Source organism: Oncorhynchus clarkii, chromosome 14 (assembly GCF_045791955.1).
Source record: "Oncorhynchus clarkii lewisi isolate Uvic-CL-2024 chromosome 14, UVic_Ocla_1.0, whole genome shotgun sequence".
NCBI classification, from domain to species: Eukaryota; Metazoa; Chordata; class Actinopteri; order Salmoniformes; family Salmonidae; genus Oncorhynchus; species Oncorhynchus clarkii.
Window position 1 is genome coordinate 8481254 of NC_092160.1, and position 23481 is coordinate 8504734.

Here is a 23481-nt window from a genome sequence, read left to right on the forward strand (position 1 = left end):
CAGCCATAGACAACAGTAACGTTAACTAAGAACTCTGCCGCTCATGTCTTTTGCATGTTAGTTGTTTAGGGTTCTTATATTCTGTAAGTTTTTCCACAACTCAGTCGAGTTGCTGTCTTGAACTCTTAACTCAATTTAACAGTGGGAAACATTCCATATGAGGCTACAGAGGAGCAACTGAAAGACATTTTTTCAGAAGTCGGGCTTGTTGTCAGCTTTAGGTACGTAAGCAGTCTTAATTAAGGCAACGTTCACCGTTTCATCTGCCTAAAACAATTGCTGCTGTGCACTAGGCTATTCTTCAAGTAATTACATGCTAATATGTCTTTTTGGTCACCTTTTGAAAATGGTTTTGTAACCCTACACTATTTTTCAGGTTAGTGTATGATAGGGAGACAGGCAAGCCAAAAGGATATGGCTTCTGTGAGTATCAAGACCAGGAGACCGCCCTCAGTGCCATGCGGAACCTGAACGGAAGAGAGTTCAGTGGCCGAGCTCTCCGTGTCGACAATGCTGCTAGTGAGAAGAATAAAGAAGAGCTCAAGAGTGAGTATGCACTGCAGTGCACTATTAACCACAATGGAAAGTGTTCACTATTAACCGCAATGGAAAGTATGCACTTCAGTATTATCCACAATGGAAAGTATCTACTGCAATGCACTATTAACTACATGGATTAGGTTTACATACACAGTAATAATTCAATATTAACCTGATTATGCAATAATCATGTAAACACCTTGGTCTGTTTATCTTAAACCCTGTTTTCTGAGCGATATTTTGAATGATTAGGACACGTAAACACCTTAATTGGTGTTACAGCGGTGTATTTGATCTGTGCATGTGCTAGCACCAGCTGAGCGAGCCACCCTCTTTATCTAGAGTGAAGTGAGTTCGGAACAACTGAATGTATGCTTCTTAGAAGTAGTTCATACAAACTTTATATACCTGAACTCAGAATAAAATATGCTTCTGAAAAATAACATGGTTGCTGTCTTAGGAAATGTATTTTGATTGGCGATGTTCTGCATTTATCAGATGGCCATCAGGTGTCCATGTAAACAGGATTCTTAGGGAAATAGTTCTTCTTCCAAAGTATTACACCATTTTAATTGAACTATATTGGAACAAAAATATAAACGCCACATGCAACATTTTCAAAGATTTTACCGGGTTTTACAGATCATAAAAGGAAATCAGTCAATTTAAATAAATACGGCCATAATCTATGGATTTCACATGGCTGGGAATACAGATATGCATCTGTTGGTCACAGGTACCTAAAAAAAGTAGGGGAGTGGATCAGAACCATTTGCCTCATGCAGTGCGACACATCTCCTTCGCATAGAGTTGATCAGGCTGTTGATTGTGGAATGTTGTCCCACTCCTTTTCAATGGCTTTTGGAAGTTAATGGACATTGACAGGAACTGGAACACGATGTCGATCCAGAGCATCCCAAACATGCTCAATGGGTTATGTCTGGTGAATATGCAGGCCATGGAAGAACTGACATTTTCAGATTCCAGGAATTGTGTACAGATCCTTGCGACATGGGGCCGTGCATTTTTATGCTGAAACATGAGGTGATGGCGGCAGATGAATGGCACGACAATGAGCCTAAACTTTTCACAGTATCTCTGTGCATTCAAATTGCCCTTCGGTAAAATGCAATTGTGTTCATTGTCTGTAGCTTCGCCATACGCAATGTTACCTAAACAAATTGGGACACTGTGCAAATTTTAGGTCTTGTGAGCAGAAACTTGAACATTGTGAGAATTTTGTGCAACTGCTCTGAGGATGTACCCTTACAGTTTTAGACAGTTGCCAATAGACTATTTGAGCATAGTGTAGGCCTACCAACAAAACCAATGGCAAAAATCCCATAACATTTTGACATGGAAATAGCTTTTGATTACTATGATGTAGCCTACAGTAGACTGTGGTGTTCAATGCAAGCCTACATTGTATGAGACATTTTTATATAAGGCTATTATCGTGAAATGCTTACTAACGAGCCCTTTCCCAAGAGTACCAATTAAAAAAAATATATAAGTAATTCACAAAATAAGAAAGGAAAGAGTAACACAATATAACAACAATGAGGCTATATACAAGTACAGAGTCAATGTGCAGGGGTAATATGTACATGTAGGTAGGGGTAAAAGTGACTAGGCAATCAGGATATATAATAAACAGAGTAGCAGTGTGTGTGGGTAGATTCCAGTGAGTGTGCATAGAGTCAGGGCAAGAGAGTCAGTGCTAAAATAAAAAGGGGTCAATGCGAATGGTCCAGGTAGCCACTTGAGTGACTGTTCAGCAATCGTATGGCTTTGGGCAGAAGCTGTACAGGAGCCTTTTGGTCCCAGACTTGGCGCTCCGGTAGTGCTTACCATTCGGTAGCAGAGAGAACAGTCTGACTTCAGTGGCTGTTAGAACATTTTTAGGGCCATCTTCTGACACCGCCTCGATACCAGGATGGCACGGGACTCAGTGATGTACTGGGTTGTACGTGCTACCCTCTGTAGAGCCTTGCGGTCGGATATCAAGCAGTTGCCATAGCAAGCGGTAATGCATCCAGTAAAGATGCTTTCATTGGTGCGGCTGGAGAACTTTTTGAGAATCCGAGGGCCCATGACACATCTTTTCAGCCTCCTGAGGGGTAAGCGGTACTTCCGGCGCCGACAGAGATGGCCGCCTCGCTTCGCGTTCCTAGGAAACTATGCAGTTTTTTGTTTTTTTACGTGTTATTTCTTACATTAGTACCCCAGGTCATCTTAGGTTTCATTACATACAGTCGAGAAGAACTACTGAATATAAGATCAGCGTCAACTCACCATCAGTACGACCAAGAATATGTTTTTCGCGACGCGGATCCTGTGTTCTGCCTTACAAACAGGACAACGGAGCGGATCCCATGCAGCGACCCAAAAAAACGACTCCGAAAAAGAGGGAAACGAGGCGGTCTTCTGGTCAGACTCCGGAGACGGGCACACCGTGCACCACTCCCTAGCATTCTTCTTGCCAATGTCCAGTCTCTTGACAACAAGGTTGATGAAATCCGAGCAAGGGTAGCATTCCAGAGGGACATCAGAGACTGTAACGTTCTTTGCTTCACGGAAACGTGGCTCACTGGAGAGACGCTATCCGAGGCGGTGCAGCCAACGGGTTTCTCCACGCATCGCGCAGACAGAAACAAACATCTTTCTGGTAAGAAGAGGGGCGGGGGCGTATGCCTTATGGCTAACGTGACATGGTGTGATGAAAGAAACATACAGGAACTCAAATCCTTCTGTTCACCTGATTTAGAATTCCTCACAATCAAATGTAGACCGCATTATCTACCAAGAGAATTCTCTTCGATTATAATCACAGCCGTATATATCCCCCCCCAAGCAGACACATCGATGGCTCTGAATGAACTTTATTTGACTCTTTGCAAACTGGAAACCATTTATCCGGAGGCTGCATTCATTGTAGCTGGGGATTTTAACAAGGCTAATCTGAAAACAAGACTCCCTAAATTTTATCAGCATATCGATTGCGCAACCAGGGGTGGAAAGACCTTGGATCATTGTTACTCTAACTTCCGCGACGCATATAAGGCCCTGCCCCGCCCCCCTTTCGGAAAAGCTGACCACGACTCCATTTTGTTGATCCCTGCCTACAGACAGAAACTAAAACAAGAGGCTCCCACGCTGAGGTCTGTCCAACGCTGGTCCGACCAAGCTGACTCCACACTCCAAGACTGCTTCCATCACGTGGACTGGGACATGTTTCGTATTGCGTCAGACAACAACATTGACGAATACGCTGATTCGGTGTGCGAGTTCATTAGAACGTGCGTTGAATATGTCGTTCCCATAGCAACGATTAAAACATTCCCTAACCAGAAACCGTGGATTGATGGCAGCATTCGCGTGAAACTGAAAGCGCGAACCACTGCTTTTAATCAGGGCAAGGTGTCTGGTAACATGACCGAATACAAACAGTGCAGCTATTCCCTCCGCAAGGCTATCAAACAAGCTAAGCGTCAGTACAGAGACAAAGTAGAATCTCAATTCAACGGCTCAGACACAAGAGACATGTGGCAGGGTCTACAGTCAATCACGGACTACAGGAAGAAATCCAGCCCAGTCACGGACCAGGATGTCCTGCTCCCAGGCAGACTAAATAACTTTTTTGCCCGCTTTGAGGACAATACAGTGCCACTGACACGGCCTGCAACGAAAACATGCGGTCTCTCCTTCACTGCAGCCGAGGTGAGTAAGACATTTAAACGTGTTAACCCTCGCAAGGCTGCAGGCCCAGACGGCATCCCCAGCCGCGCCCTCAGAGCATGCGCAGACCAGCTGGCCGGTGTGTTTACAGACATATTCAATCAATCCCTATACCAGTCTGCTGTTCCCACATGCTTCAAGAGGGCCACCATTGTTCCTGTTCCCAAGAAAGCTAAGGTAACTGAGCTAAACGACTACCGCCCCGTAGCACTCACTTCCGTCATCGTGAAGTGCTTTGAGAGACTAGTCAAGGACCATATCACCTCCACCCTACCTGACACCCTAGACCCACTCCAATTTGCTTACCGCCCAAATAGGTCCACAGACGATGCAATCTCAACCACACTGCACACTGCCCTAACCCATTTGGACAAGAGGAATACCTATGTGAGAATGCTGTTCATTGACTACAGCTCGGCATTCAACACCATAGTACCCTCCAAGCTCGTCATCAAGCTCGAGACCCTGGGTCTCGACCCCGCCCTGTGCAACTGGGTACTGGACTTCCTGACGGGCCGCCCCCAGGTGGTGAGGGTAGGCAACAACATCTCCTCCCCGCTGATCCTCAACACTGGGGCCCAACAGGGGGGCGTTCTGAGCCCTCTCCTGTACTCCCTGTTCACCCATGACTGCGTGGCCACGCACGCCTCCAACTCAATCATCAAGTTTGCGGACGACACAACAGTGGTAGGCTTGATTACCAACAACGACGAGACGGCCTACAGGGAGGAGGTGAGGGCCCTCGGAGTGTGGTGTCAGGAAAATAACCTCACACTCAACGTCAACAAAACTAAGGAGATGATTGTGGACTTCAGGAAACAGCAGAGGGAACACCCCCCTATCCACATCGATGGAACAGTAGTGGCGAGGGTAGCAAGTTTTAAGTTCCTCGGCATACACATCACAGACAAACTGAATTGGTCCACTCACACAGACAGCATTGTGAAGAAGGCGCAGCAGCGCCTCTTCAACCTCAGGAGGCTGAAGAAATTCGGCTTGTCACCAAAAGCACTCACAAACTTCTACAGATGCACAATCGAGAGCATCCTGGCGGGCTGTATCACCGCCTGGTACGGCAACTGCTCCGCCCTCAACCGTAAGGCTCTCCAGAGGGTAGTGAGGTCTGCACAACGCATCACCGGGGGCAAACTACCTGCCCTCCAGGACACCTACACCACCCGATGTCACAGGAAGGCCATAAAGATCATCAAGGACATCAACCACCCGAGCCACTGCCTGTTCACCCCGCTATCATCCAGAAGGCGAGGTCAGTACAGGTGCATCAAAGCTGGGACCGAGAGACTGAAAAACAGCTTCTATCTCAAGGCCATCAGACTGTTAAACAGCCACCACTAACATTGAGTGGCTGCTGCCAACACACTGACACTGACTCAACTCCAGCCACTTTAATAATGGGAATTGATGGGAAATGATGTAAATATATCACTAGCCACTTTAAACAATGCTACCTTATATAATGTTACTTACCCTACATTATTCATCTCATATGCATACGTATATACTGTACTCTATATCATCGACTGTATCCTTATGTAATACATGTATCACTAGCCACTTTAACTATGCCACTTTGTTTACATACTCATCTCATATGTATATACTGTACTCGATACCATCTACTGTATCTTGCCTATGCTGCTCTGTACCATCACTCATTCATATATCCTTATGTACATATTCTTTATCCCCTTACACCGTGTACAAGACAGTAGTTTTGGAATTGTTAGTTAGATTACTTGTTGGTTATTACTACATTGTCGGAACTTGAAGCACAAGCATTTCGCTACACTCGCATTAACATCTGCTAACCATGTGTATGTGACAAATAAAATTTGATTTGATTTGTACTGTCGTGTCCTCTTCACGACTGTTGGTGTGTTTGGAGTGTTTGGACCATGAATAGGTCAGCAAGAATGATGAGACACATGACCTTTCTCTTGAGCTACGCTTTGCATATAGGATATAGCCTACCTTTTTTTAGGAGGACGATCTGGAGGCAGAGACAAATGAGTCATCGATATTTATTTAAAATGAAAAGGCGCAACACTTGCTCACCATGGTAGCCTGTGCGTGTTGCGCCTTTTCACTGGTTCTCAAATTATTTGATTGCACTTCAACTCACGTTGGTTGAGTGCCATCCACTTATTTCCATTCATCAATATTTATTAACAGACACTAACCACGTTTCCATCCAACCATTTTCATGCGGATGAATTACGACCGGGCTGATGAACAATTACAATTTTATAAATGCCGACAGACAATTTGTTGGTTCCACATGGTGGGATCTTTTTGTGTCTGTAAAATGAGTTATTATTATTATATATATTTTTTTTATTTAACTAGGCAAGTCGGTTAAGAACAAATTCTTATTTACAATGATGGCCAAACCCGGACGATGCTGTGCCAATTATGCGCCGCCCTATGGGACTCCCAATCACGACCGGATGTGATACAGCCTTGATACGAACCGGGGACTGTAGTGTCACCTCTTGCACTGAGATGCAGTGCCTTAGACCACTGCACCGCTCGGGAGACCCAAATTATGTGAGAAATGGCGGTGGAATAACATATCGAAGTAAACTTGGAGTCACGTGATGATATGTTGTGTGGTCCTCCCACTACGACTGGAAAGCATGCAGTTTATTAGGCTACAGATTACATAAGTTATGATGAACTTCACAGGCGAGTAAGTGCATGGTGACGAACTTGATGTTGCTTTCCAATAAATATCGAGGGTCTTGTTTTGGTGACATGATCATCAATGCTTGGCTGTCGTTTGATAAATATAAATAATATCACTCTTATCCATAATATGTAGGTAGCCTACCCACACTGTACCTGCAAGCTGTTGGCTAGAGCGCATGTGCCAAGACTAGTGGGCACATTTGATATACTGTGCATTCAGAAAGAATTCAGACCCCTTGACCTTTTTCTACATTTTGTTACTTTTCTACAAGGGTTAAAATGTCTTACTCACGTCGGCTACGGAGAAGAGCCCACAGTCCTTGGTAGCTGGCCGTGTCGGTGGCACTGTTATCCTCAAAGTGGGCAAAGAATGTGTTTATCTTGTCCGGAAGCAAGGCGTGGGTGTCCACAACATGGCTGGTTTTCCTTTTGTAGTCCGTGATTGTCTGTAGACCCTGCCACATACGTCTCGTGTCTAAGCCGTTGAATTGCTACTCCACTTTCTCTATACTGTCATTTTGCTTGTTTGATTGCCTTGCAGAGGGAATGACTACTACGTTTGTGTTCTGCTATATTCCCAGTCACCTTGCCGTAGTTATATGCGGTGGTTCGCACTTTCAGTTTTGCATGAATGCTGCCTTCTCTCCACGGTTTCTGGTTAGGGTAGGTTTTAATAGTCACAGTGGGTACAACATCCCCTATACACTCCTTGATGAAATTAGTAACTGTCTGTGTATTCTCGGAAGCTACCCGGAACATATCCCAGTCCTCGTGATCAAAACAATCTTGAAGCGTGGATTTCGATTGGTCAGACCAGCGTTGAATAGTCTTTAGCATGGGTACATCCTGTTTGAGTTTCTGCCTATAGGAAGGGAGGAGCAAATGGAGTCATGGTCAGATTTGCCAAAAGCAAGGCGGGGGGAGGGCCTTGTATGCATCCCGGAAGTTGGAGAAGCAATGGTCGAGGTGTTTTTCCAGCGTGAGTACTACAGTCGATATGCTGGTAGAATTTAGGTAGCCTTTTCCTAATTTTCTTTAAAATCCCCAGCAACAATAAATGCAGCCTCAGTATTTATGGTTTGCATAAAGTGCAGTGAAGTTTGAGGGCCCTCATGGTATCAGCTTGAGGGGGGATATACACGGCTGTGACAATAACCGAAGAGAATTCGATCGGCATTTGATTGAGGTATTCTTGGTCGGGTGAACAAAAGGAATTGAGTTCCTGTATGTTATTACAATTACACCCTGAGTTGTTAATCATGAAACATACACCCCGCCCTTCTTCCTGGAGGCGCGATGAACTGAGAATCCAGATGGCTAGACTGACTCCGACAGAATATCCAGAGAGAGCCATGTTTCCGTGAAATGGACTATGTTACAATCCCTGATGTCTCTCTGGAAAGAAACCGTTGCCTGATCTCGTCAACTTTGTTTCCCATGGACTGAACATTGGCGAGTAATATACTCGGATGCGGTGGGTGGTGTGCGCTCCTCCTAAGTCTGACTAGAAGACCGCTCCGAATTCTTCTTCTCCACCAGTGTTGTTTTGTGTTGGCCTCTAGAATCAGTTAAATTGCCCTGGATGGCGCAAACAAATGATCTGCTTCGGGAAAGTCGCAATAATGTTAGTGTTGGTGAGTTAGCGCCGCCCTGATATTACATACAGCCGGGAATAACTATTGCATAACACAACATTTTCTGGGCTAACAATGTAAGAAATAATACACAAGAACAAAATACTGCAAAGTTTGCTAAGAACGAGAAGCGAGGCAGACAGACCCCTCTGTCGGCGCCATCACGTGTCATGAGTTCCGAGATTGTCCAGCGGGACGCTCCCCAAATACAGGTGTGCCAAACTTGTAGCGTCATACCCTAGAAGACTCGGATGTAATTGCTGCGAAAGGTGCTTCTACAAAGTATTGAGTAAAGGGTCTGAATACTTATGTAAATGTGACATTTCAGTTTTTTATTTTTAATAGACTTAATACTAGATTAAGGGGCGGATACTATTTAATACATTTTAGAATAAGCGGTAACATAAAATGTGCTAAAAGTCAAGGGTTCTGAATACTTTCCGAATGTGCTGTATAATGCAACCGTTTTTTTGACAACCAGAGTTCCCGAGTTGCACAAGGCACTGCATCTCTGTGCAAGAGGTGTCACTACAGTCCCTGGTTCGTATCAAGACTGTTTCACATCCGGCTGTGATTGGGAGTCCCATAGGGCGGCGTACAATTTGCCCAGTATCGGCTGGGGTAGGCCATCATTGTAAATAAGAATTTGTTCTTAACTGACTTGCGTAGTTAAATGAAGGTTCAATTAAAACATTTGAAAAAGAGTTGAAAATGCGATGGAAACCCATTTTAACTTGTTTTTGTGTTTTTTTTTTAACAGCAAAAGTGTTTTTATGTGCACTACGTCATCATGCGCAGTCTTTTTATCCGCAAAAGGTATGTTTGATGGAAACATCTCTGGTGGGAAACCGTGCAAATTGTTTAATGCAGATTTTAAAATATTCTCATGATAATCTGTCGCAAATTGGAGGGCAACCCAGCTACTGTAGGAAAATATAGTCATCATATTTAATTTCCTTGGAAAGTTAATGCCACGTCAATCTCCGTCCATGCATAGGCAGTCTACTCTATTTCATTGAGACTAAACATTCTATGCGCACTTGATCTAGCACGCCCAACTAGGAGATATGCTACTTAACTTGAATCAGCGAATTCTGAGTGTGAATAATGCGACAGATGTGCATTTAATACAATAGGTAGGCTAGCGCATGCAAAGCAGATAGATGTCAGTTTTGAAATAATCTGCGGGACGACAACAAATATTTTCATCCCAAAGGTGTCTGTCTTTGTGACCGCCCACTCACAACCGCAGCATAAAAAATGCAGACCGCACCGTAATGATCTCTGTCAGAACCCGCAGGTCTATTGGCCCGCTACACTGCAGTGCCCGATTAACCACAATGGAACGTGTGCAGTGCACTATTCACCAAAACAAACATCTGAAAAGGGGTTGGGACATGTTTTGCTGCTTCTCAATAATTGGTAGTGTGAAGCTTTCAGCATAACTCTTCGGACATAACTCCTGTTGTCTCCCCTAGGTTTGGGGACAGGGGCCCCTATCATTGAGTCTCCCTACGGGGACAACATAATACCAGATGAGGCTCCAGAGTCTATAAGCAGAGCTGTGGCCAGTCTGCCCCCAGAGCAGATGTTTGAGCTCATGAAACAGATGAAGGTGAGTTTTCTCTCTTTAGACCCCAGTTTCCTTGTTTTGAGATTGTATATCATCACATCCATCCATAGACAGTCACTTGTGGATAATCCAAAGACAAATTCATTGGACTCCCATTGTGGTGTAATTATCCCCTCCAGCTGTGTGTGCAAAACAGTCCCCAGGAGGCCAGGAACATGCTGTTGCAGAACCCCCAGCTGGCCTTTGCCCTGCTCCAGGCCCAGGTGGTCATGAGGATCGTAGACCCTGAGATCGCCTTGGTGAGACCTGGTTACTCGAAACTTGGGTCAGTGCAAATGCACTCCAGTGATTATGGGGTTAGGTGTCGTACTGACTTTAGAGCGTAATGGTTAAGATTGTATTCTTCATAGACCTTGAGCATGAACTCATTCAGAGATATTGTTGCACATGTTGTCGTCAAGAGAATTGTCAACGTTTAACTTGATGTTCCTCTGCTCGTTTGACCTCTGCTGTAGAAAATGCTTCACCGTCAAACCCCAGTGCAGCCATTGGTTCCCAACAGTCAAGCTGGACCAGTGCCAGTGGCCAACCAGCCTATTCCACCGCCCAACGCTCCAGTCTCCCAGTCACAGCCAATGGTGAATCCACTTTGGCAGACCCATAACTAATTGTTTAATAGCTAATCGTTTAATTTATTAGGATTTAGGTCAACTGAAGACCATCTGTCAGTTTCCTACATCTGAGATCAACCTACACAATCTCTAATGCTAAATCTAGGACCAGTCAAAAGTTTGGACACCTACTCATTCCAGAGTTTTTTTTCTAATTTTCTAAATTGTGGAATAATAGTGAGGACATCAAAACTATGAAATAACACATGGAATCATGTGTTAAACAAGTCAAAATGTATTTTAGATTCTTCAAAGTAGTCACCCTTTGCCTTGATGACAGCTTTGCACACTCTTGGCATTCTCTCAATCAGCTTCACCTGGAATGCTACTTTGAAGAATCTCAAATATAAAATATATTTTGATTTGTTAAACACTTTTTTTTGAGGGGGTTACTGCATGATTCCATATGTGTTATTTCATAGTTTTGATGTCTTCACTGTAGAATAACGATGTAGAAAATAGTACAAATAAAGTAACTCTGGAATGAGTAGGTGTCAACTTTTGACTGGTACTGTACATTTTAATAATTGTTACATGATTCATGTGTGCTATTCCCCGTCCTAATGTCTGGTTGTGTGTGGTCGTCAGCCGGGCATGCACATGAACGGAGCCCCCCAGATGATGCAGCCCCCTCCCATAGGTGGAGGACCTGGGCCCATGCCAGGGCAGGGACTAGTGGGACCACCAGGTAAAGAGAGACCCTTTATCTCTCACACACACGTTTATGTTCTATCCTCGTGGGGACCTAAAATACATTTTCTTAAACCTAACCCCTAAGCTTAAAATAGCTTTTGTCCTAATCGGGATGTGGGAAATGTCCCCACAATGGAGAATGTTCCTTGTTTTACTATCCTTGTGGGGATTTTAGGTCTCCACAAGGATAGAAGAACCAACACCCACACCCACACCCATAGACAGCCTCTCGGTATCCAAAAGTCAAAGGGGCACCCCTGTTGTGCTTCACCTTGCCATCTCACCCCAGGTGGGATACAGCCACCGATAGGAATGCCTCAGGGAGGTCCCGTTCCTATCGATAGGGGACAAGGTAATCTAACATGCCTGTGTCTCCAATGAAACTAGTTTTAATGGCATTACAATCCATCCATTCCTAGCCGGGGCTTCAATTGAAGTATTTACCAGTTAAGTCTTAGCATTACCTGTTCATGTCTTCCTTTCCTCCTGTGCATGTCATTACTCCTTGTTGACACTTGGTGGCAGAGGAAACTAGTGGTTTAAGTTCCTCAGGACATGGGGCCAACTCAGGTGGATGAGATCATAGCATTGCAGTTAAAGTAATAGATCAGCCATGATTTTATTTTGGATTTATTTATTTAACCTTTATTTAACTAGAACAAATTCTTATTTACAATGATGGCCTACACCGGCCAAACCCGGACGACGCTGGGCCAATTGTGTGCTGCCCTATGGGACTCCCAATCACAGCCGGTTGTGATACAGCCTGGATTCGAGGTGTCTCCCATGACGCCTTTAGGACTGAGATGCAGTGCCTTAGACCGCTGCTCCACTCGGGAGCCTGATGATTGTCCAACTATGTAAAGATTACCGAGACTATTTCCTTGGGGGGATTAAGTACATAAGTACATTTCTATCTGCAATATATATATTTGTACATTTTAACCACTAAACGCACCTCTGCCACCTCATCCACTTCAGCCATCCATGTCAGTAGTGCTGCTTTCTGTGTGTGTTCTGAGCTCCTGCTATGAAGTCTGTGGGCTTCTCTGTCAGTGTGGCATGCGGTGGGTGCACTCCTATGTGTTGCTGCTTTGCTCTCTGAGTTGTCTCCTGTTTTTTTTTCACTTAATGCTGGCTCAGGAAACCTCCAGCACTCTCCCGTAGGATCGTCTGGGCAAGCTGCTATCGAGCGGCCTCAAGGTATCACTCACACCCTAACCCCAGGCTCTGGCCTGTCCCAGACTCCAGCCAAGCCAACAGGGCTGTTATAGGCTGTCTCATGAGCGCATGCATTATTTTTTTTATATATTTTAATTTCAGGTGGTGGATCGGCTTTAATATTGGGGATAGATTGTTGCTCCCATTAATGTAATTGTCTGAATCATTTCCAATCCCCCATATGTTTTTTGGGGTAAAGTATGTATGTATGTTAGGGCTGGGCAGTATACTGTATTTTACGATAAACCTGTATTGATTCATGGACCAATTTGGGTTTTTACTTCACCTTCTATAACGATATTTGAATGTTTGGTTTGTTAAATATGATGCTCTGTGTTTAACGTCCATTTTTATAGTTTGCTTCTTGAGTCCTCTCGCTCTCTCAATGCCGGTTTCCATACAGACCTAGCCCTGCCCCCTGTCACTCAAGGAGCGCATTTGTTGTTCCTCGACCACAAGACACTTGTATTCAGTCTGCATGGTCAATGCAACAATGCTGTTTTCACTTTGCTTCTTCATATATTCTTCCAGTAGCGTTCTATAATTACACTATTAGTTTGTGTTGCTTACATCTGCTAGTTTTTCTTAGCAAGTTGGGCCTAAAGCCGCTAATCGCTAGGTAGCTAGATAATGTACTGAGTTAGAGCAAACATAATTAGTTATACAGCCTGATAATACCAGTGACGGTGTACACCTAAATCAACATGCTGTTTGTGCAACAGTACCTTCTAAATCAAAGAGGAATACAAGAAGCATTAATAGGTTAGCTACATGAAGTAGTTAAGAGAGAACAGACAATGTAGCCAAAGATTATAGGGTCCCCTAGGAAACAATTATCAACACTTTGGTTCCTATCACTAACTCCTCCCTGGCATTTTCATTTGTTTTCATGTCAAACAACACTATTCAAAGTGCCCACCATATTCTAACTATAGAATTAGAATAGTCATTCTATTTCCATGATTCCAACATTTTACCCAAGTGTTTAGCTCTAAATCATAAGTCAAATCGCTATTGCAACATTTGGTTCAAAATAATGTTTAGATTGTTTTCCCGTATCGTGAAGCCCTACATGGCAGTGTGGAAATTCTCAAATGTGTGCATGAAATCAAGAAATGTATGAAAATGCAACAACAACAAAATTGGGGTTGAATTGAACATTTTCTGAAACAATAAGAATGGAAAAAGACCCATTGAAATCACTTAGAATGCATGTGTTGACACTCTGAGGTCATGCACTACTTATAAAGCAAATTTAGACATTTTATCATTTAAAAACAATATACTGTCAAATACCATTTGTATACCGTGACATGATATTTTGTCCATATCGCCCAGCACATACATGCATACATACAGTTAGTCGGAAGTTTACATACATTTAGGTTGGAGTCATTAAAACTAGTTTTTTTAACCACTCTACAAATTTCTTGTTTAACAAACTATTGTTTTGGCAAGTCGGTTAGGACATCTACTTTGCATTACACAAGTCATTTTTCCAACTATTGTTTACAAACAGATTATTTCCCTGTATCACAATTCCAGTGGGTCAGAAGTTTACCTACACTAAGTTGACTGTGTCTTTTAAACGGCTTGGAAAATTCCAGAAAATTATATCATGGCTTTAGAAGCTTCTGATAGGCTAATTGACATAATATGAGTCAATTGGAGGTGTACCTGTGGATGTATTTCAAGGTCTACTTTTAAACTCAGTGCCTCTTTGCTTGACATCATGGGAAAATCAAAAGAAATCAGCCAAGACCTCAGAAAAAAAATTGTAGACCTCCACAAGTCTGGTTAATCCTTGGGAGCAATTTCCAAACGCCTGAAGATACAACATTCATCTGTACAAACAATAGTACGCAAGTATAAACACCATGGGACCACGCAACCGTTATACCGCTCAGGAAGGAAACCTGGTCTGATGAAACAACAAAAATAGAACTGTTTGGCCATAATGACCATTGTTATTTTTGGAGGAAAAAGAGGGATCCTTGCAAGCTGAAGAACACCATCCCAACTGTGAAGCATGGGAGTGGCAGCATCATGTTGTGGGGTGCTTTGCTGCAGGAGGGACTGGGTCACTTCAAAAAAATAGATGGCATCATGAGGATGGAAAATTATATAGATTATATTGAAGCAACATCTCAAGACATCAGTCAGAAAGTTAAAGCTTGGTCGCAAATGGACAATGACACCAAGGATACTTCCAAAGTTGTGGAAAAATGGCTTTAGGACAACAAAGTCAAGGTATTGGAGTGGCCATCACAAAGCCCTGACCTAAATCCCATAGAAAATTTGTGGACAGAACTGAAAAAGCGTGTGCAAGCAAGGAGGCCTACAAACCTGACTCAGTTACATCGGCTCTGTCAGGAGGAATGGGCCAAAATTCACCCAACTTATTGTGGGAAGCTTGTGGAAAGCTACCAGAAATGTTTGATCCAAGTTAAACAATTTAAAGGCAATGCTTCCGAATACTAATTGAGTGTATGTAAACTTCTGACCCATTGTAAGACAAGAACATTTTACTACGATTAAATGTCGGGAATTGTGATATTGAGTTTAAATGTATTTGGTTAAGGTATTTGTAAACTTCCGACTTCAACTGTGTCTGTCGCAAGAATTTTGTATAATTTAAATTGAAAAATTAGACGTTTTGAATCCGGCATCATTTTGCTTGTCAATTCATTAACCATGTGCCATAGAATCGGTATATTGCAAATCTCTTCCCAACTATTTAGAAATGTATATGGCACAGCTGTCATTTTTTGGGGGTCCTTCAATGAAATTGGTATAATTTTTTTTTATTTATCACAATTTTATTTAACCATTTTTGGTATTTAATGCAGGGCCAACAGACAAGTTCCTTACTTTTGCCTCTTCCATTTTTATGGTAATGCTGCATTTAGTTGGTTGTAATTTTGGGTAGAGCAGACATTTCCATATGTGTTTGTTAGCTGCATGTATGACAACTCCGTATATCCTATTTATGATATAATTTACAAAGATTGTAGTTTGATTTTTTGATAAATGTAGAAAAGGGGGATATTTAATTTTTTGTTATCAATTAGTATATTTGAGTTTAACCACTATTTGTTGTATTATTTGTTCTGTCTTTTCAGGTGGATTGAACTGAAATTTCATCCACCTTTCTAAGGCTTGTTTAAAAAAATAATGATATTTTGGAGATTTTGTTTTCAAATAACCGAAAGCGAGCAGTTGTAATCTGAATAAAGGGAAAAAGGCCATTCTGGAACATGGGGTGAGACAGTCTTAACCATTTCAGATTTCTCTATTAAATGACTAAGTATAACTTTTGTATGACTGATGCCTCTAGTGAGAGGGCTAATGCTTTAATATTTCATTTCTGCCCTCCAAATTCATGTTCGTTAAATAGATAGGCCCTTTTAATTATGTCTGGCTTTAAAAGTTTTTTTTTTTTTTTGTTCATATAATTTAAAAAGCAGGTCACTAGGTTTAGGCAAAACCATAAGCAAATAGGTCAACTGTGATTTGACTAGAGTTAATCTGGGATTTTTCCACAAATAGACAGCTATTTTCCTTTCAATGGTAGCAAGATCTTATCTATTTTTGCCAACTTTCTATTAAAAGTTGTTGGAGTAAGATTATTTCTTTCTTTCAGGATATGTATAACAAGTATGTCCACATCACCATCAGACCATTTTATTGGTAAACTACACAGTAATGTAAAAGTTGCATTTTTTTTTATTGATCCACTATGTAATATAGTACACTTATCATAATGTGGTTTTAATCCAGAGAGGTTAGAAAAACTATCTAGATCCTCTGAGGCTGTGGAGGTATTCTAATTGTGGTTTTAAAAGAAAACATGAACCATCAGCGTACGGATTTCTAATCCCTTAATATTATTGTTGGGTCTACTTTTAACAGCTAACATTTCAATGGAAATAATAAATAGATATGTGGAAAATGGACAACCTTGTTTTACTCCTCTTGATAGTTTAAAACTTTCTGAGATGTAGACATTATTTACTATTTTACACCTAGGGTTAATACCAGTGACGGTGTACACAACATAACTTTAACCCATTTTATAAGACATTCTCCGAAATTGAAATATTCCAGGCATTTATATATAAACTCCAGTTGTACTTTATCAAAAGCCTTTTTAAAGTCCGCTATGAATACCAGGCCTGGTTTTCTATTGTTTCCATTACTTCTCTTATCTCCAATGTGTTGTCCATGTTAAAAACCTGTCTGATTAGGATGAATAATATCTGACAAAACCTTTTTTTAAATTCTATGCTCCAAGCATTTAGCTAGAATTTTTGCATCACAACACTAAAGTGTAAGAGGCCTCCAATTTTTTAATGGACTGGTTCTTTATATATACACTGCTCAAAAAAATAAAGGGAACACTTAAACAACACAATGTAACTCCAAGTCAATCACACTTCTGTGAAATCAAACTGTCCACTTAGGAAGCAACACTGATTGCCAATAAATTTCACATGCTGTTGTGCAAATGGAATAGACAACAGGTGGAAATTATAGGCGATTAGCAAGACACCCCCAATAAAGGAGTGGTTCTGCAGGTGGTGACCACAGACCACTTCTCAGTTCCTATGCTTCCTGGCTGATGTTTTGGTCACTTTTGAATGCTGGCGGTGCTTTCACTCTAGTGGTAGCATGAGACGGAGTCTACAACCCACACAAGTGGCTCAGGTAGTGCAGCTCATCCAGGATGGCACATCAATGCGAGCTGTGGCAAGAAGGTTTGCTGTGTCTGTCAGCGTAGTGTCCAGAGCATGGAGGCGCTACCAGGAGACAGGCCAGTAGATCAGGAGATGTGGAGGAGGCCGTAGGAGTGCAACAACCCAGCAGCAGGGCCGCTACCTCCGCCTTTGTGCAAGGAGGAGCACTGCCAGAGCCCTGCAAAAGGACCTCCAGCAGGCCACAAATGTGCATGTGTCTGTTTCTGACCATTTGAGCAGACTCCATGAGGGTGGTATGAGGGCCCGACGTCCACAGGTGGGGGTTGTGCTTACAGCCCAACACTGTGCAGGACGTTTGGCATTTGCCAGAGAACACCAAGATTGGCAAATTCGCCACTGGCGCCCTGTGCTCTTCACAGATGAAAGCAGGTTCACACTGAGCACGTGACAGACGTGACAGAGTCTGGAGATGCCGTGGAGAACGTTCTGCTGCCTGCAACATCCTCCAGCATGACCGGTTTGGCGGTGGGTCAGTCATGGTGTGGGGTGGCATTTCTTTGGGGGTGCCGCACAGCCCTCCATGTGCTCGCCAGAGGTAGCCTGACTGTCATTAGGTACCGAGATGAGATCCTCAGACCCCTTGTGAGACCATATGCTGGTGCGGTTGGCCCTGGGTTCCTCCTAATGCAAGACAATGCTAGACCTCATGTGGCTGGAGTGTGTCAGCAGTTCCTGCAAGAGGAAGGCATTGATGCTATGGACTGGCCTGCCCGTTCCCCAGACCTGAATCCAATTGAGCACATCTGGGACATCATGTCTCGCTCCATCCACCAATGCCACGTTGCACCACAGACTGTCCAGGAGTTGGCGGATGCTTTAGTCCAGGTCTGGGAGGAGATCCCTCAGGAGACCATCCGCCACCTCATCAGGAGCATGTCCAGGCGTTGTAGGGAGGTCATACAGGCACGTGGAGGCCACACACACTACTGAGCCTCAAGTTGTGGTTTTCCACTTTAATTTTGAGTGTGACTCCAAATCCAGACCTCCATGGGTTGATAAATTTGATTTCTATTGATCATTTTTGTGTGATTTTGTTGTCAGCACATTCAACTATGTAAAGAAAAAAGTATTTAATAAGAATATTTCATTCATTCAGATCTAGGATGTGTTATTTCAGTGTTCCCTTTATTTATTTTTAGCAGTGTGTGTATATATTTATATTAATTAGAGGTCGACCGGTTTTAGGATTTTTCAACACCGATACCAATTATTGGATGACCAAAAAAGCCGATACCGATAAATCGGACGATTTGATAAAAAAAATAAAATTAATTAAAAAATATATATATATATTTTTTTTTTAACTTTTATTTGTAATAATGACAATTACAACAATACTGAATTAATACTTTTTTTTAACTTAATATAATACATCAATAAAATCAATTTTGCCTCAAGTAAAAGTGCAATATGTGCTATGTAAGAAAGCTAACGTTTCAGTTCCTTGCTCAGAACATGAGAACATATGAAAGCTGGTGGTTCCTTTTAACATGAGTCTTCAATATTCCCAGGTAAGAAGTTTTAGGTTGTAGTTATTATAGGAATTATAGGACTATTTCCCTCTATACCATTTGTATTTCATTAACCTTTGACTATTGGATGTTCTTATAGGCACTTTAGTATTGCCAGAGTAACCGTATAGCTTCCGTCCCTCTCCTCGCTCTTCCATGGGCTCGACCCAGCAACACAACGACAACAGCCACCATCGAAGCAGTGTTACCCATGCGCGAGTGATGTTTGAAACACTATTAGCGCGTGCTAACTAGCTAGCCATTTCACTTCGGTTACACAAGCCTCATCTTGGGAGTTGATAGGCTTGAAGTCATAAACAGCGCGATGCTTGACGCACAACGAAGAGCTGCTGGCAAAACGCACAAAAGTGCTGTTTGAATGAATGTTTACGCGCCTGCCTCTGCCTACCACTGCTCAGATACTTGTATGCTCAGTCAGATTATATGCAACGCAGGACACGCTAGATAATATCTAGTAATATCATCAACCATGTGTAGGTAACTAGTGATTATGATTGATTGTTTTTTTAAAGATAAGTTTAATGCTAGCTAGCAACTTACCTTGGCTTACTGCATTCTCGTAACAGGCAGTCTCCTTGTGGAGTGCAACGAGAGATAGGCAGGTCGTTATTGCGTTGGACAAGTTAACTGTAAGGTTGCAAGATTGGATCCCCCGAGCTAACAAGGTGAAAATCTGTTGTTCTGCCCCTGAACAAGGCAGTTAACCTACCGTTCCTAGGCCGTCATTGAAAATAAGAATGTGTTCTTAACTGACTTGCCTAGTTAAATAAAGGTATACCATTTTTTTTAAATCGGCGCCCAAAAATACCGATTTCCGATAGTTATGAAAACTTGAAATCGGCCCTAATTAATCGGCCATTCCCGATTAATCGGTCGACCTCTTTTATTTATATATATATATATATATATATATATATATCAATCATTTGGATCCTGTTTCAGTAATAATGAAATCCTTCTTGTTGCGTATCCTATAATCTGTTTATATAGGAGTGCTTCAAACATGCTAATATTGGTCCACTAAGTATATCTAAAAATACATGTTTTCCCAGCCATAAAGGCTTTAATTGCATCAAGAAGTTCCTCCTCTGCAATTTGGCCTTCACATGAGTCTTTCTGTACAGATGTTAATTTTACGTTATTAATAGGGAAAAAATCCATACAATTAGCTTCGGTTAGTGGAGATGGAGGAAACTGAAATGAAAACATATTCTTAACGTACTTTACTTACACTGAACACTATTTTGAAAGAGTATCATGCGTGACTCCATTTAACATGTTTCAATAACATTTTTTTGGTAGCATTTCTATGTTGAAGATTGTAAAATAATTTTGTGCATTCCCCCCCCATATTCCATCCATTTCGCTTTATTTATATAATATATTACACTTGCTCTTTCTTGAATAAGTTCCCCCATTTCTTTTTGTTTTTCCTCTAACTTATTTTGTACCTCTATGGTACAGTTTTTTTTTTTTATTGATATCTAACTGTACTGTTAGTCCTTCAGTTTCCTTTTGTTAATATGGACTCTTTTTAGACCATGAGAGCATAAATGATGTCCTGTTAGAGTAAATACATTTTTGTCATTTAGAAATGTATTATTAATCTGACTGGTCATGCAGTGGGTGTTTACTTCAGGCTAAAAATACACATTGCCCTAAAACCCTATCATGTCATAGAGGAGTGTGATGCAACTGCAAATATGAACAATAGTCCCAAGATACAAGTATGATGAATGATTAGAGTGATTGCCAAAGGCGGCCGCATGAACAAATAACCTCAATTGTAATCACCTGTTAGAAAATTCCATGACGAGGAATGGGATTAATACATTTATTGTAGTCAACAAAATAGATTTGTGCTAATGCTGTTTTAGCAATTTCATGTTAACACCCATGGCCTTTTTTCATGTTGCTAACACATGCCTCTTCTATTGACGTGTCCGGTCCAACAATACCAGATGTGCAAGTAGGCAAACGACTTGAAAACGGAACATTTTCAAAGATATGCCGTTCTCCTTTTGTATAAAACTCCTTGTTGTTTTTACCTCGGTCCTCTGTCTGTGGTGTGATGGTGAGCTGTGTCATTACTGTGCTGTGGTTATTGTGTCTCTCTGTGTGACCTATGGGAGTCATTGTGAAATTAAATCACCATGGTCTGATGAGTGACATGACCATAGAATTAGAACTGTAGTTCTTTGGATGCATTACGGTGTAGTGATGTTGTGTTCTGTGATAGATGGTGTCCCTCCGACATGTCTATAGCTGACTGATGTATACCCCCCTCAGGACCAGGTGGTATCCCCCCCAGAGGCCTGCTTGGCGATGGCCCCAACGACCCCCGAGGAGGAACCCTGCTCTCAGTCACAGGAGAGGTCATCGAACCCAGGTGAAAGAGGAGGCATTGTTAGTGTAGTTTTACCGTCATTGAGTTAATCAATTGCATTCTTATAGCACCTTTTCAATTTCTGTGAACGACTGGCTTATTCTGTTCTTTGTGTCCAGTCGTGGAGGAGCCTTCATTGGCGCCCCCCCACCACACCAGGGGCCCCCCATGCACATGAACCAGATGGTTGGCGGGCCTCCTTCGGACATGAGGCCACCTCATGACATGAGAGGACCCCCCATGGGTGAACCCAGAGGCATGATGGGAGAGACCCGGGGACCCCCCATGGGTGAACCCAGGGGCATGATGGGAGAGCCCCGGGGACCCCCCATGGGTGAACCCAGAGGCATGATGGGAGAGCTCCGGGGACCCCCCATGAGTGAACCCAGGGGCATGATGGGAGAGCCCCGGGGACCACCCATGATGGAGCCCAGGGGACCCCCCATGGAGACAAGAGGTAACCACATCACAGTATTAACATCAAGTCCAATTAAGTCTCTTTTATTAGCAGACATTTTATTAGAAGCATTATTGCCATAATTTAGAATTGTGTGGAAAACAGGTGGAAAAGCTCCTGTGCTTAGACTAGTTAGATCAGATCTGTAATGAGTAATCACGTGAGGAATGGCTGTTGTTTCTAAAGGTTGTGACCCCAGAGCAGTGGACACCCGTGGACCAGTGTCAGGCCAGAGGGTTCCCATGGCCCAAGGAATGCAGGGTCCCCCCCCACACTCCATGAATCCTAATGCCCCTCCAACTGCCAGACCGGTACTGCCTACCTACAGCAAATGTCTTCAACATTAGGTCTTGTTGTCAATGAAAACAGTTCTAATAACTGTTTTTTTCAGGGTCCTGGTGTACCACAGTCTGGAGGTAGCTTCAGCCCAGGGCAAAGCCAGGTGACCTCACAGGACCATGAGAAGGTGTGTTTGTCATGTCACCATTGTGTCACGATTAACTTTCAGTTTCACCTTAAAATGCCTGGCTAGTACTAGAAGATATTGGCTCAGATTAGTGTTGGCTGTCTAGAGAAACTAGAGCATCAAGTACCTTCAGAAAGTATTCACATCTATTGACTTTTTCCACATTTTGTTGTGTTAAAGTGTGATTGAAATCTATTTAATTGTGATTTATTTTGGTCAATGATCTGCACAAAATACCCTAATGTCAAAGTGGAAGAAAAATTCAAACATTTGTATAAAAACAAAAACACTGTCTTGATTACATAAGTATTCAACCCCCTGAGTCAATGCATGTTAGAATAACCTTTGGCAACGATTGCAACTGTAAGTCTCGAAGAGCTTTGCACACCTGGATTGTGCAACATTTGCCCATTATCTTATTTTCAAAATCCTTCAAGCTCTGTCAAATTGGTTGTTGATCATTGCTAAACAACCGTTTTCAGGTCTTGCCATAGAATTTTATGTCGCTTTAATATGGCCACTCAGGAACTTTCAAGGTCTTCTTGGTAAGCAACTCCAGTGTAGATTTGGCCCTGTACTTTAGGTTTTTGTCCTTCTGAAAGGTACGTTTGTCATCTAGTGTCTGTTGGAAAGCAGACTGAACCAGGAGTTCCTCTAGAATTTTGCCTGTGCTTATCTCCATTCTGTCTTTATTGTTTTATCCTATAAAGCTCCCGAGTCCTTAACGATTACAATCATGCCCATAACATGATGCAGCCACCACTATGCTTGAAAGTATGGAGAGTTGTACTCGGTCATGTTGTATTGGATTTGCCACAAACATAACACTTTGTATTCAGGACAAAAGGTTAATTGCTTTGCAACATTTTTTGCAGTATTACTTTAGTGCCTTGTTCAAACAATGCATGTTTAGGAAAATGTTATTCTGTACAGGCTTGCTTGCTTTTCACTAGGTTCAGCAGGTTAGTATTGTGGCATACATAACCTTTGGAAAGTATTCAGACCCCTTTACTTTTTCAACATTTTGTTACGTTACAGCCTTATTCTAAAAGGGCTAGAAGTCCTCAGAAATCTACACACACAACCCCATAATGACAAAGCGAA

At 42.4% G+C, this 23481-nt stretch overlaps 1 protein-coding gene across 3 annotated transcripts in view; it reads left to right on the plus strand.

Annotated features, from left to right (window-relative positions):
• LOC139366220 (cleavage stimulation factor subunit 2-like) overlaps positions 1-23481 on the plus strand; it is a 28566-nt gene that overhangs the window by 553 nt on the left and 4532 nt on the right. Inside the window, exons 2-13 of one of the 3 annotated variants that reach the window (XM_071103450.1) lie at positions 143-221; positions 377-546; positions 10100-10236; positions 10374-10493; positions 10710-10832; positions 11454-11553; positions 11848-11910; positions 12702-12761; positions 21358-21457; positions 21574-21911; positions 22098-22222; positions 22303-22377. In XM_071103450.1, the coding sequence (XP_070959551.1) occupies positions 143-221; positions 377-546; positions 10100-10236; positions 10374-10493; positions 10710-10832; positions 11454-11553; positions 11848-11910; positions 12702-12761; positions 21358-21457; positions 21574-21911; positions 22098-22222; positions 22303-22377 (1490 nt within the window). The remainder of the gene's footprint in view (positions 1-142; positions 222-376; positions 547-10099; positions 10237-10373; positions 10494-10709; positions 10833-11453; positions 11554-11847; positions 11911-12701; positions 12762-21357; positions 21458-21573; positions 21912-22097; positions 22223-22302; positions 22378-23481) is intronic. The other 2 variants (XM_071103451.1, XM_071103452.1) reach the window with 2 other exon arrangements.